Genomic DNA, 13,892 nt, shown 5'->3' with positions numbered 1-13,892 from the left:
GATTTTTGAATTTAAGACTATCCTGCTTATTAAAAAACATGTTCGCACTGATATTTTCATTCAAGATTATAACAAGGTACAACATCTTTCAATTGCTCATACAAATGCATCAAATTTAAAAGGTTTCTTCTTGTCTTCACGGTACTCGATCCGAGCTTTTATTTTTTGAAAAAGAAAAAGAAAAAGAAAACATTAACATGATAACTAAAACATTTGACGTTAGAGTACATAGTTAATCAACTTATTAACTACTCCCTCCATTTCGAAAAGACAGTTCGCTTTGACTTTGTCAAGATATTAAGGAGACCATAGTAGTTTACATGCCTACCCTAAATTACTTGTCTAATTTATTTCAATAAAACTGTTAGTAATAAAAACTACCAAAAAATTGTTATGGACTGTAAATAGGAAATAGAAAAAGGAATGAAGGATAAATTTATTTCCTTAATTACACAAATTTCATTAATATTTTAGATTGGGTCCCATTAAAAAATATTTTATAAATATAAAACTTAAGGGTATGTTAGAGTTCATTGGAAAAATATGACTATAAACAGAAGCTGGACATAATTTTGAAACAGACCAAAATAGAATAGAGGACGGTCTTTTTGAAACAGATGGAGTAGTTTTTATTATATCCTTACTCGAACTTCGTATGACAATGATGCATGATTCAAGTTGATATTAAACAGAATAGTAACAAAGGTTTGGATTTCAGTATTAATTAGGTTGAATCTGTTTGTTACTGACTTCTTTGTTCTTCTATTGTCATTTCCGGTAATATCTTCAAAATTTTGGAAAACGCGGTTCCAAAATTCTGTTGATTGATTTACTTCTCCTGGGATTGTGGCTCGATTAGTTTTTAAAATACATGCTTCCACAACACCGACATCTTCTTCATTACTAAATCTCATCACGAATATTTTCTTACAAAACTTACTAGAATATTTTCTTACAAAACTTGCATATGGAATGAGGGTATGCTATTTGTGATCCAATTTAGGGGATTTTATTGAAAAGTATAAAATGTTACCATATTATTTGTGATCTGATGAGTCTTAAGACAAGTACATGTATTTATTTGGAAAAGTAGTCGACCGAATAGGTTACGACAAAACATACTGAAAATTCAAAAAATCCAAATACATTATGACGATGCTCAAGTTGCACTTGACTAGAATAGTAGATGGATACATATAAAAGTTAATGAAAATAAAATCAGGAACAGATATGTCGAAATAATTGATGTGAGTTAATATGTCGAAAGATGAAAAATATTGATATGTCAACTCAATTACCAAATCTTTAATAATGTAATAAATTAATGAGTGAACCGACGAAACCGACAATTGGTGATAAGAAAACTCACCTACAGATTCGCAAATAGTGTAATAAATTTAAGAGTGATATGACTAAACCGACAGCTGGTGATAAGAAAACTCGACCCGACATAAATGCATCAGTAAACAAAGTGACCACACTAGACCACAATAACAGTAGTAAGATTTGAAAATTGAGATACAAAAAAGACAGGCAATGTACTATAAATAATGTTGCTCTATACCATAACAACATAATTAAATTATCAACATCTTATTTATACTAGATATATCTTCTCTTTAATTTTCAGCACCTCAATTTATTATTTTAGTAGTCATGGTCGCCAGATTCACCCCTCTTCAAGATGCAGCTATCATCCAGTCTTGGATTAATGTCTTTGTCGCTGAAGAAGAAACAAAAAATATTGTTTTAGGGGTCAATTTATGGGAGCTTTTGGTTCTACATTTGACGTTTAGGAATGGAAACCCACACCAGATAACATCTAGAGTTTTACAAAACCGGGTTCCAAATATTAAGAGAAAGGTTAAGTTGTACCTAAGTTTTTTGGTTCCACTTTTAAGAAACATGCCTTCTGGATGGACAAAGAACGAATGTGTAAGTGTACTAATTTTGGACTAACATCTTAAATTTTCATAACATATTTTTAATAACACAATTTTAATATTTGGTTGTATAATATAGGAACTTCATTCGCAACATAGATACGAAGCTGCAACCGGTAAAGTATTCCAATTATACAAATGTTATTTACTCCTGAAGCAGAGGTTTCCTGAAGAATACGATCCCGAGATATTATATCGTGAAGAGGGTGAAGATAATGACGAAGATTAGTTCGGCTGCGCCAACACTATAGATTTTGTGGGTAAATCTCTAGCAAACCCTACCGAGACTAAACTCGGCCGTTAGGGACGCCTAACGGTTTAAAGGGTTGTTGCACCGACTAAGTGCAGTCGTGATGCCTGCGACAGTGAGTTAGGTTTAATTTCCAGTAATTTTTACTTAATGTACTACATAGTTTAAGTACCCAAATAAAATAAAATTGTGTACACATCTTTGTCACTTATATTAACATATTTTACAAACTAAATACGACTTAGCAACTCCATGTATACACTGCAACATCCATATTCTACAAACTAAATACGATATTTAACCTAGACGTGTCTACCCGTCTAGCGTAAATACTATTGTCAAAACAAAACAGAAACTGCAAATGAGTGTACATGGAGTGTAAACGAAAAAAGGTCAAGGAACGGCTAGCCATTAACTGTTTTAAGAAAGGAAAAACGGTTGATGGGTAGACGTTCTAGTGAAACGGACAATGATTCTCCGTTATTATTGAGAAGAACGGTTAATGAATGACCGTTTTCTGCTTTTTCAAAATGACTAATGTATAGCCGTTCCCGGAGTCTTCCCGCTGGGCTTCCCGCACACTAGGGAAGCCTTGCGGGAAGACACCCTTTTGGCCACGCTTTTTTGGTTTGGGAAGGGGTTGGGCATGCCCATAAGACCCAGTCTTATATGCCTACCGAAAATGAGCATATTTTGAAATGTATAACATCTTCATCTACAGATCTTAATTTCAATGGTTAAAAATCTGTTGATTTTCAACGGCTCATTTTCAAAAGTAGTAGATGGTGATGTTATACATTTCAGAATACGCTCATTTTTTGTGAGAACATAGAACTTTGTAAGAGGAACATATCCCTAAAATATTGACTTCAAATTTATAATGGTTTGATTTTTATTTACAGAGGTAAGTATACTGTGAGAATAAAAATGTGAAGGGATCCTCCGAAGCTTAATTCGTATTAAAAAAAAAGAAAAAAGAGAACTCTTAACATATTCATATATTTCTATAGAATAATGAAGAAGAATAGAAGGAACACCTGTTATTTTCGCAAATTACATGGGCATATCGTAACAATCTTGATTTGTACTCGTCATACAGAATTTTTTATTGAATTTTACAAGAATACCAAACTATCCCCTGAAATCTTTGCTTTCAGAAGATTCCAAAATTGATAGCAAGGATCTCACATGTATAAGGTAAAACTGGATGAGCTAATATCTATTCTATGTCCATCAAAATGTGGATACAAGCCCAATACCTAGTTCCTCGGCGAGCTCATCCCATAAAGGAAGAAGAGTCAGAATGACTAGGGATACTACTACTGTTAGAGCTGTTCTCCTCCATGTTCCTACCTCTGACACGTCATTTAAACATGGTTTCTCCGGAGTCCGCTGTATCCGAACAAATTATAATTATTGTATAGATGAAAAGCATACAAGTGACCAATGTTCTATGGAATTTGAAGGGACGTCTGTTTCTTGTTTAGCATGTTGGTTTTACCTGACAGATCAGCACATACAGTCCCCAAGGAAGTGACAGAGGTCCACCAAGCTGAAACAGAGGATAAATTTAGACTTTGTCAATGACTTTCATTGAACATTTCTTTCAATGACAGCATACATGCATAATAGTATATGCAACTGTTGAACCAATTTCATTTGTCCCAAAATATGTTTGTACCCCTAATTGATTTCATTCACTTCTCATTTAGACTCATGCTTAAAAACTCTGTTGAGATATTAAGAAGATAATGAATGGTACAAAGGTTACCACTCCCAATCCGAGTAACGTGTAAGTTGTCAAACCGAATCCAAGCAAAGCATTTTTTCCAAAAGCCCCCTGCCAGAAGACAGCAATAAAATAAAAAACTATATTGTTCACAAAGAATAGGAGTTTCTGGGATCGGAATCTTTTTTTTTCTAAACCGACCGATATACAAATGAGGAGCAATTTATACTACATTGAAAATAAGTATAATTTTCTAAACCTGTATAATTCTTTTGTTAACGGTTATAATCCTTAACATTTAGTTGTTCAATATTGTGTGAACTCAGGTAGGTAGGTATTTATTAATCCCTTAACCCATAAAAACCCTAAGACACTAACTTTTTACAAAGACTTCCTCAGCAAATCCTAGTTATTTAGCATATATTCCTAAGACTACATCTGCTGCCATGAGTTTCTCAAACACTAAATACAATATTTCTCAGGGTCTATCAACAAACTACTGACCAGCACAAATGACACCACAACCTCTACCCAAAGAAATACCAAGTAGAATACCTGTATAGCTCTTCCACCGTCCAGGCAACCCACAGGAAGCATATTCAGAGATGACGTGGTTAAGCCGCACCTACAATAATTTCTGACACATTAAGCAGTGTGTACCTTACAAACAGCACGGAAAAAGTCAACGAAGAATCAAACAAAATTAATTAAAAATACATCACCAGCCTGCTATCACAAGAGGATGGATCGAAACAGTAGCAGCGTGCATGGAACTGCACATTGACCCCGGCAAGTGTTAGTTATGTAAAAATGAAAAAATGGTAAATGTACATCTTTGTTTTTGTAGCAAGGATTAAGGGCTGGTGAACTAATTGATAACAACAAGTGACAAGAAGACGGTAACCTACGTATAACCAAGAGTAGCTCTACTAATGAGCCCTAGAAGCAAAGAACCTTGGAACAGCATACTAGGAACCTGCACCAAATCTCCAGCAGCATCTGGTTTGGTTGACAGTAGCAACCCTAAACAGAACAGTGAAGCTGAAAGTGCAGCACCAGCAAATGGTCCAGCGACTGATACATCAACCTTTGTTGCCCGATCAGGAAGAGTAGACTTGAACTACAAAAGTAACAGCGAAGGATGAAAAATTAAATATTTTATTACATAAAGACAATCGATGCTACTGGTATGAGTGTTGGTGACCAACACGGCGACACCAGTACGAGGTGTCAGACATAGCGACCAACAAACATGAAATAAGGGGCTACCGGAGTTATGGTTAGGTGAATGTTAGTTACATAAATCTTAATAAAAATTAAATGGCTACATCCAAACTTATCATAATGAGAAAGGCAGCATGTTCCATCTTCTCCTTCTTCCAATTATCAAAGCTTTATAAAACTAAGTTGCAAAAATATTAAAGTTTAATGGCTAGCAGAGCTGTTGCCATCTCCACACATGCCTGAGACGAGAACCAGTGTCACATGTGTTGACACATGTAAATTTCAAAATAAGGTAGCATTATTATACAGTAGAATAGATTACCTGGGTGATTGCACCAAAGCTACCAAGAGTAATATTAGGAACGAAGAAAGGAATTCCAAGTTTCACTTTCTTAGGCAAAGCAGCCAAGAAATGCCCAAGCTCCTATTTATAAATAATGAAAGAAAAACAAAATATTTAGAGGGCTACAACGCATTATATAAACAAAGATGCAAAATAAGACTGTGCTCTAAAAAGGTGAACGCCAATGCACATAAAAAATATTAACAACAAAGCTTGGGGATGACCTAATAGTTGCAACATATGTAATGGAAAACTTTCAAGTTGAAAAAACAGAATTTGTTGCCATAATACAGGGGAGTAAAGACAGAAGAAGGTTCTACGGAAACATACAGCAAAGGCTATTTCATTAGTGGATGGAGATCTAGGCTCAAACGGAAAACTTGAGGTTGGGAAAACATGGCATGATTGTGGCAGTCCAAGGTTGAACCCATATAATTATATTGACTTGATATAACACCTCAATTGTATCAGAAAAAAGAAAGTGAATCAAATCCCATGAACATAGGGACAATGAATGCGTAGGGATAAATATAAATTGTCTATACGTCTTCAGAGGTTGCAATGAAAAGTGGAATAAGATATACTTGTAGATATAGAGAAATAGGGCAATTGTGAGCAGAAGTTAACATGTCCAAAACCTTTTTCTATTTAGGCGTTAATTTTCATAATTTTAACCAAAGAGTATGTTTAAAAGTATTGAACCTCGCGGTTAAAGTAATTATTCACATTTAATATCAACCAGATTAAGAAATGAGTATTACATGAAATAGTTGAACCCCCAAGACTCCATACGCCACTGGAAGAGCAGCGTCCACAAACGGCACTAACAACTGCATATCAGGTGGTTCAGCTGCATTGTCTGTGAAATATTTCACTATTTCTGGTGGAAGCCTATTTATCTGCTCAATGGGACAAATCCCGTAGATAGTTAAGAAATCCGCATATTTATTATATATATAAAAGAACCATTCAGCAACCCACGACGGCTGGATAATGTTGCGAAATTTGAAAGAAGTATAAATTGATTAAATTCACATATCTACTCAACTAAGCTATACAAAAAGGTAAGCAATTTCACATTGAAAAATTAAGGACTTGTTAATTGTCTTATCTCTCAAGCAAGAATAGCAAAAGTAATAATAAACCAGCAAGAATATTGAAGAAACTAAGAATAAATCAATAGAAATCTCGAACCTGAGATGCAATACCCAATTCAAGGCATGAACCGCTGGTAAGAACAAACAGTAGAAATGCAATCACATACTGCCAGAGTGAAGTTGGACCTGGTTCTGAAACTTCTTTCCGCAGCAAACCAAAGCTCACTCGAGGCCCACCTCGTGGATCCATATCCTCTGCATTGGGTTCTTCCACCATAAACAGGTTGTACTTGTCACCTGTGACTTCTGTCAGCTGATGCTGGAGTTTTGCAAACACCTCCTCTCTGTTCCCCCTTAAATTTCCAAGGAAAAGTATTCCCTCACCTAGGTCTCCAAAAGGCTCTTCTTTCGTTACCCAAAACGTTGAGTATCCAAAAAGCGTCTTCTTAATTAAATTTAAATCAGAAGGGTCAACCTTCTCTGGCCCAAGGAGTTCCATCAGTTTAAAAGAATCAACTTGGAAATTGTTGTATGCTGGCCCAACTGGTGTAATGCTTGGAGGCTGAAAAAGGAACATTTCATGTTTAGAAGAAAAAATGCTTCCATATTTTCTTCTATCCATACTAATCACGGTAAGAGCTCTGTGCTAATTGCAGGTGTTTTTTAGTTGAGTAACTGTTCCGTAACTTCTAAGAGAATGACGACTAATACATCAACAAATGATTTGATTCCTCAATTATAAGAAGTACAATGAAATAGTGGGTAGGATGTGGGTCTGTACACGCTCATTGTAATATGGAGTACGTATATAGTATGTCCATTTATGCAAGTGAAGCAATGTGGTGACAGCTATCAAGACTAATTAATGCGACGATTTGAGTTCGTTTCAATCTTAAAAGCTCTAATAACTAAAGTTTAAAATAATGAATTAGCCATATCTTTTGTGTATCTGCACTACATGTAAAATTTTGTAAAAACATGTCTAAACAATACAAGACCTAAGAATCAGTTTAACTTACCATTTTCCTACCAAAGATGTTCTAAAACAATACTCTCTAATTCACTTCCCGAATTTGGGTCTAAATGAAAATGTCTGAACACAACCTTTCAGAATTAAGAAGAGAAAGTTACCCTTGAAGAAATTGATGGAGGAGTCTGCTCTTGCTTGACCTCATTTCTCTCTTCTGCTTCTTCTGATATGGTTTCTGTAATCGTAGACAAATTTGAACCTTTGGATAAAACATTATCATCTTCATCAATTTCATTATTATCACTATTACTAAAACATTTCCACATATCAGTTCTACTTCTTCTTGTTGATATTTCCCTATTTGACCTTTCTTTATACAGATAACATACATTTCTACAATTTTTCGGCTCCAATAATGAAATTCTTTCTCCAAAAACGCCATTTATAGAAAGTAAACGAAATCTGAAATCCAATGGAGTGAAAGCAGAACTTGTAAGGGTTCCCATGGATACCCAAAATTACTCCAATTCAGAAAGGAAAAAAATCCTGTAATAGATGAATCTCACAAGTTATGAGACTGAAACCTGCAAAATTCGTAGATAAAAGTCATAAATATGTAGGGTTTGTAAGAAATGGGTGTAAGGGTTTGATGGAGGAGAAGTGTGTGTTAGTGTTCTTCGACTGGCTTTCCTAGCCTGTGGCAACGTTTATCTTTCTCCAGAAAAGGAAAATTCCCTTTGCCTGAGTTCTTGAATGGTTTTTTCAGATATACCCCCGTGGTGCTAAACATTACCGACTGTAATAAATCTTTCATACCAGAAGTACCCTAAAGTAATTGTAGTAAAAAAACTTTTACAGACCACAATTTAAACTCACCTAACAGCTACCTCTTTTTTAAAAAACAAGTCTAATGGTGGAACTAATCTGTTCCAACAAAGATGTGGTTTATCTGAAGTGAAAAATACTAGAACCCCTACTATATGGGTTCAATATAGAGAAGCCCCATTAAATGGATCATACACTGTCAGCTCCATTTTTCTACATTTTGATATTTCTAGGCCCAAAACTTTAGAATTCCGGGCCTGTTAATAAAAGTTTTATTTAAAATAACTTTTATAATACCAAGAATACCCTTTAGTATATAAATGCAATAAAACTAGGCATAGGTTTCATTTTCGGTTTCATTTTCTAATTTCTTTTCTCTCTCCACTGCTCTCTCCACTGCTCTGCAAATAACGATGAATGGAGATTCACTTGATGAAGCTCGAAGAAAACTTGAGGATTCATCATCATGTCGAAAGAAAAAGATAAGTTTCTCATCTATATTTGCAATCCTGTTAAATTCTCATTATATTTTTTACCAAAATCAAGTTCTGGAAAGTTCAGTGACAACTTTAAATACCTAATAAGTTCGATTTTACTTCGAATTTTGATCTAATTTTAGAATTGTTGCTTCGATCTATAATCCTTGTATCATTTTCTTTGATTTGAACTGTTTAGTTTCGATTTTTGTTTACGAAATATTTTTAGGGTTTGTAATCAACCCTAGTTTGTAATTGCTTATGATTTCAACTAAATTTTCTCGACGAAATCAAGATTAGAGTTCAGATGGACTTACAAGTATATTATGACTAACAACCAAATAAAACAGAAGACACCCTCTATTATTTTTCACTTTTTTAATTCGATCGCGAGTTTTAATTTATCCGTTTAATAAAGAATTTACAGGTTTTTTTTGTAAGGTCCTGAGAAACCTAAAAACTTTTGATTTCACTTTGAATTTCTTATCTGATCATTCACAATCATAATCGATTTGTAACCTTGTTACGATTCTCATCATTTTGAACTAATACCTACGAATCATTTCGAAAACATTTCATCACCAAGTTTTAGGGTTTATCGTTGTGATTCAACTGATCTATTAATCGTTTGATCCGATTTTAAAATTGATTTCAGATTCGTAATTAGTGAATCTAAATCTACATCACCCATCTGATGTTTTTGAACGGGAACTACTTTCGGATTTGGACCTATTTAGAATTTATCTGTTATTAATTTATTTTCATAGCTTTCCTGCTATTGCAACAAGATAATATGGTTTTCAACCTCTGATTCTTGATAACTAACGCAGAGAACTTTCCTTGGCTGTTCCCGGATATGTTCTTAAGTTACATCTTTTTAGAAACCTCAGTCAAAGTTTTAAATGCAACCAACTCAATTAAAGGTAAGTCTTTACTTTCTTTTCAATTATTTACATGATACTTGTATTACAGTCGTTCTTGGATGTGCATCTGGTCTTGGCATGTAATTAGATGTGTATCTTTGATGCCTGCGCATTTTATACATCCTGATAGACCAGATGTATATATGCAGGGGAAATACAAGTAGACTATGAGATAGATTGATCTGATGGAGAAGAGGGTGGTTATGGCAGAGTCGATGCTGGAGGGTACATTACAGTACCAATCTGGTCAAGCTAAGTGTTCAAATCCATCAAGGTATCATATCCTCATCCATCTCAAATCCAATTATTATTCTGCCGCTCCTCCGTTCATGTTGATTTCATATCAGTCTGTTTAGATAAATGCTTAGTAAATTTGCTAGGTACGAATTAAAACGTTCTCTCTTAAGATTCTGATGGTCCAATTGGGCTCTATCTAATAGTTTCTCCCACTAGATTCACCAACCTCATTGATTTCGATCAAATTCAGTTGAAATTGTCATTGGGGATTTTATCAATGCTGAATCTGGTGGTAATTACATTGCAGAATGCTATTGAATCCATTGAAAGGGCTGTAGAGCATGGAATAATGAATTTTCTTATTTCGTCAGATTCTACAATGCTATTAAAGCTTTCATTACAAGGAAACTGCCATGGTTTGTGCTGGCCGATTGCCTAGCCAAGAAAGGTGTTCGATTAAATAAAGGTCAGGTGCTTACTTTCTCTTCCAGGCCTGCATTTTTTTTATCGAGGATGGAGTGGCCATCTGAATCACAAATTGTATTCTGTTAATACTTGCAAAGTTTAGCCTTTGTGAGCTATTTTTTTGGTCACAATTTGTTCTTAAAATTGGTTATTTGGTAGTGAAATTTCATTGATTTGGCAAAAACCATAAATATCAGTATTATTTATCACTTATCAGGTAATCTCTGTTTTGAGGTACAACAGAAAACTACTTGACGAAAAGGAATTTGGAGAAGCTCTATATGGGAGTGTTCATTATGAGCTTTTTTTTCTCTTCAACCTCAAGAGTCATAATATACTTGTAAGTCCATCATGCCTTCCTTCGTTTTATTTGGTTGTTAATCATAATAAATTGAATGGCTTCTAATTGAATGGCTTCGTTTTATTAGCGACTTGGATTCCTAGCTGAAGACACCCTCTATTTATGTGTTCGACTGTTTAGATGCAGGAATGATTGCCAATGCGTTTATAGAGGTTAGCAACATGGTGAAAGTTATATCAAATGTTATGTGTACTGAAAAAGAATTCAAATCAGAGTGTTTATATCAAATCCCTTGCTCTGTCTTAATAAGCTTATGGCTCGCTATGATGGCTACATCTTCATGTTGTTATTTTTTTAATTATTTGCTTGAGTTCTTGAATTCTCAAGTTACCAAGGCCACACTGGTGAGTTGACCAAATTGTTTTTGCCTCTTGTAATAATCTTACTTTGTTATTTATGATTACAGTCTCAGAAGATCGGTCTTGAGTACATGGATGTTGAAGGTCTTAAGAAGCTTAACAAGAACAAGAACTTGGTCAAGAAGCTTGCAAAGAAGTTTCATGCTTTCTAGCCTCAGAAGCTGTTATCAAGCAAATTCCCCGTCTTCTTGGACCTGGTGTTAACAAGGCAGGCATGTTTTTCTACCAAGAACTGTGGACTTATTAATTTGTTTATGTTGCTTTGTCTCGCCTTTTTGTTATTGTGCTTTCTGTTGAATGAATGTATATCAAAAGGTAGTATATGGATATAGGTCTGCACATTACATCTGTTTAACTGCACATTAGACAAGCCATATGCATGACAGTTTGCACATTTAACTAGCATTGGCAGACTATATATGTGTAACTAGTAGTTACACATATAATCAAATGTGTAACTTCTAGGTACACAAGCTAAATGAATGTGTATCTACTAGTTACACATGCAAATTAGATGTGTGACTTATAGTTACACATGTTAATTTGATGGTATATGCATATGTAACCTAATATGAAACTTCTATCTAACTGTAACATTTTTTTATTTTACCTTCTTTTTGTAGAGTCTGTAACTCTGTAAGGGTGAACTATTAAGTTTTGTATACTTGCTCTAGTTTATTCAGTTATGAGATAGATTTGACTATTCTGTGTCCATTGGTTTTTGATTTTTGGATGTCCTGTTTTGTTCATTTGTATGAGAAGTGTTCTAGCTGCTATGGTACTGATATCATTTGCTTGTCATGTAGTTACTAAGAAGGCTGACCCCAAGGTGCTGGCTAACAAAGCTTCCAAGGCTGTCAAAGCTGGAGCATCAACCATTAAGAAGAAGGCTAAGAATATCTGCACATCAGTCATATTTCACAGGCCAAAGACATTGCAGAAGGCAAGGAATCCCAAGTACCAATATATTAGTGCACTACCAAGGAACAAGCTGGACCATTACCAGATCCTGAAATACCCACTCACCACCGAGTCCGCAATGAAGAAGATTGAAGACAACAAGAAGAAGAAAACAAGGATGCTTTCAAGAAGATGTACAACATCCAGACAGATAAAGTGAACACCGTTATCAAGTAAGCCTTCTTGATTACTTACGACTAGCTACTTCTTTTTATTGAAAGGTAGTATATGGATATAGGTCTGGAATGGTTTCACTTAACTCATACATCTGTTTAACTGCACATCACACAAGCCATATGCATGACAATTTGCACGTTTAACTAGCATTGGCAGACTATGGATGTGTAACTAGTAGTTACACATGCTAATTAAATATGTAACTTCTAGGTACACAAGCCAAATAAATGTGTATCTACTAGTTACACATGCAAATTAGATGTGTAACTTATAGTTACACATGCTAATTTGATGGGATATGCATATGTAACTTATAGTTACACATGCTAATTTGATGGGATATGTTATAGTGGTTATATTTATGAAAGGTTAACTGTATTATTTTATGACTGGTAATTGCTTGATAGACACCTCTCGTTTTTGCTAGTGTTATTCATTTAGAGATGGATTTGCTGATTTTATGTTGACATATCTAAGTCAGATGCATGTGTAACTCCTAGTTACATAATTCAGATGCATGTGTATCTGCAAGTTACACATGTTATTTAGATGTGTAACTTTTACTTACACATACTGATTTTGGGTACACATATCAATATGTATGTGTAACTCCTAGTTACACTAGTCATATGCATGTGTAACTGCTAGCTACACTAGCCAGATGAATGTGTATCTCCTAGTTACACATGTTATATGCATGTGTAACTCTCAGTTACACAATTCAGATGCATGTGTAACCGCTAGCTACACTAGTCAGATGCTTGTGAAACTGAAATATACATTGTTTTATGTACTGATCATTTTAATCGTATAAATACTGATTGTTTGTTGTTATATTTCAGGTTTTAGATAACTTCATAAAAGCTAATTGCTTAAACGTGGTAATGGTCTCGCTGGAACTGGAGTTGACGCTGAATACACAAGTCAGATGCATGTGTAACTCTCAGTTACACTAGATAGACACATATGTAACTCTCAATTACACTAAACAGATGCGTGTGTAACTTCTAGTTACACATGCTAAGAAATTATTGTAAATGAATATTAAAGTAATAACTTTTTTTTTGTGTTTTTTTTTTTATGTCTATTTATTTGCATATATATACAAGTGTAACTTTGCATTACACATATCATAAGGATGTGTAACTTCTGGTTACACATGCCATATGCATGTGTAACTTCTGGTTACACCTTCGCACTGTATTTTAATAATTTCGGGCCTAGATTTAATAATTTTGGGCCTAGATTTAAATTTTATTTAATTATGGGCTTGACAATATGCATAAGGGTATCAAGGTCTTTTAAAAACTCGGGGCCTAGATTTAAACTTTTTTTAATTAAGGACCTCATATTATGGGTTATCCATGGGTTGGGCCTGAGCCTAATTTCCCCTTATCTGAAAGGAAAGGTGTGATAAAATCAGTCTCTTTTCTGGCCCTAGTAGTACAAAGACACTTAGTTTTCTGGTCTACTAGGAAATGAATTTCTTCCAAGACTAAACAAGCACAAAAAAAAGAAACTTCTCCCAATATGAAAAACGCCGACAACAGATA

The 13,892-nt window shown here is 34.6% G+C and overlaps 1 protein-coding gene and 1 long non-coding RNA gene across 2 annotated transcripts; one reads left to right on the top strand and one right to left on the bottom strand.

Annotated features, from left to right (window-relative positions):
- Positions 1-3,205: 3,205 nt before the first annotated feature.
- Positions 3,206-8,285, bottom strand: LOC113322781 (probable zinc metalloprotease EGY1, chloroplastic). The gene is made up of 10 exons (XM_026570929.1): positions 7,718-8,285; positions 6,684-7,148; positions 6,251-6,388; positions 5,469-5,570; positions 4,831-5,042; positions 4,645-4,695; positions 4,478-4,547; positions 3,965-4,033; positions 3,695-3,745; positions 3,206-3,585 (listed from the first exon to the last, which is right to left on the bottom strand). The coding sequence occupies exons 1-10, from the start codon at positions 8,060-8,062 to the stop codon at positions 3,427-3,429; spliced, it is 1,662 nt and encodes a 553-aa protein (XP_026426714.1). The 5' UTR covers positions 8,063-8,285; the 3' UTR covers positions 3,206-3,426.
- Positions 8,286-9,288: 1,003 nt separating this feature from the next.
- On the top strand, positions 9,289-10,400 carry LOC113321090. Its single transcript, XR_003346467.1, has 3 exons — positions 9,289-9,780; positions 9,930-10,054; positions 10,325-10,400. It is a non-coding gene; the product is annotated as an uncharacterized LOC113321090 (long non-coding RNA).
- The last annotated feature ends 3,492 nt before the right edge of the window (positions 10,401-13,892 follow it).

Source organism: Papaver somniferum, chromosome 11, assembly GCF_003573695.1.
Source record: "Papaver somniferum cultivar HN1 chromosome 11, ASM357369v1, whole genome shotgun sequence".
Taxonomy (NCBI): Eukaryota; Viridiplantae; Streptophyta; class Magnoliopsida; order Ranunculales; family Papaveraceae; genus Papaver; species Papaver somniferum.
Note: the sequence above shows the minus strand (reverse complement) of the source record. Positions and strands in the feature narration are given on the sequence as shown.

Excerpts from the sequence above, each read along its gene's own strand:
- LOC113322781 (XM_026570929.1), bottom strand. The coding sequence starts at position 8,062 with ATGGGAACCCTTACAAGTTCTGCTTTCACTCCATTGGATTTCAGATTT. Across the intron at positions 5,571-6,250 it reads TGGGGGTTCAACTATTTCAT|GAGCTTGGGCATTTCTTGGC; the intron begins GTAATACTCATT and ends ATTTATAAATAG. Across the intron at positions 3,746-3,964 it reads CGTTACTCGGATTGGGAGTG|CTTGGTGGACCTCTGTCACT; the intron begins GTAACCTTTGTA and ends CCTCTGTTTCAG.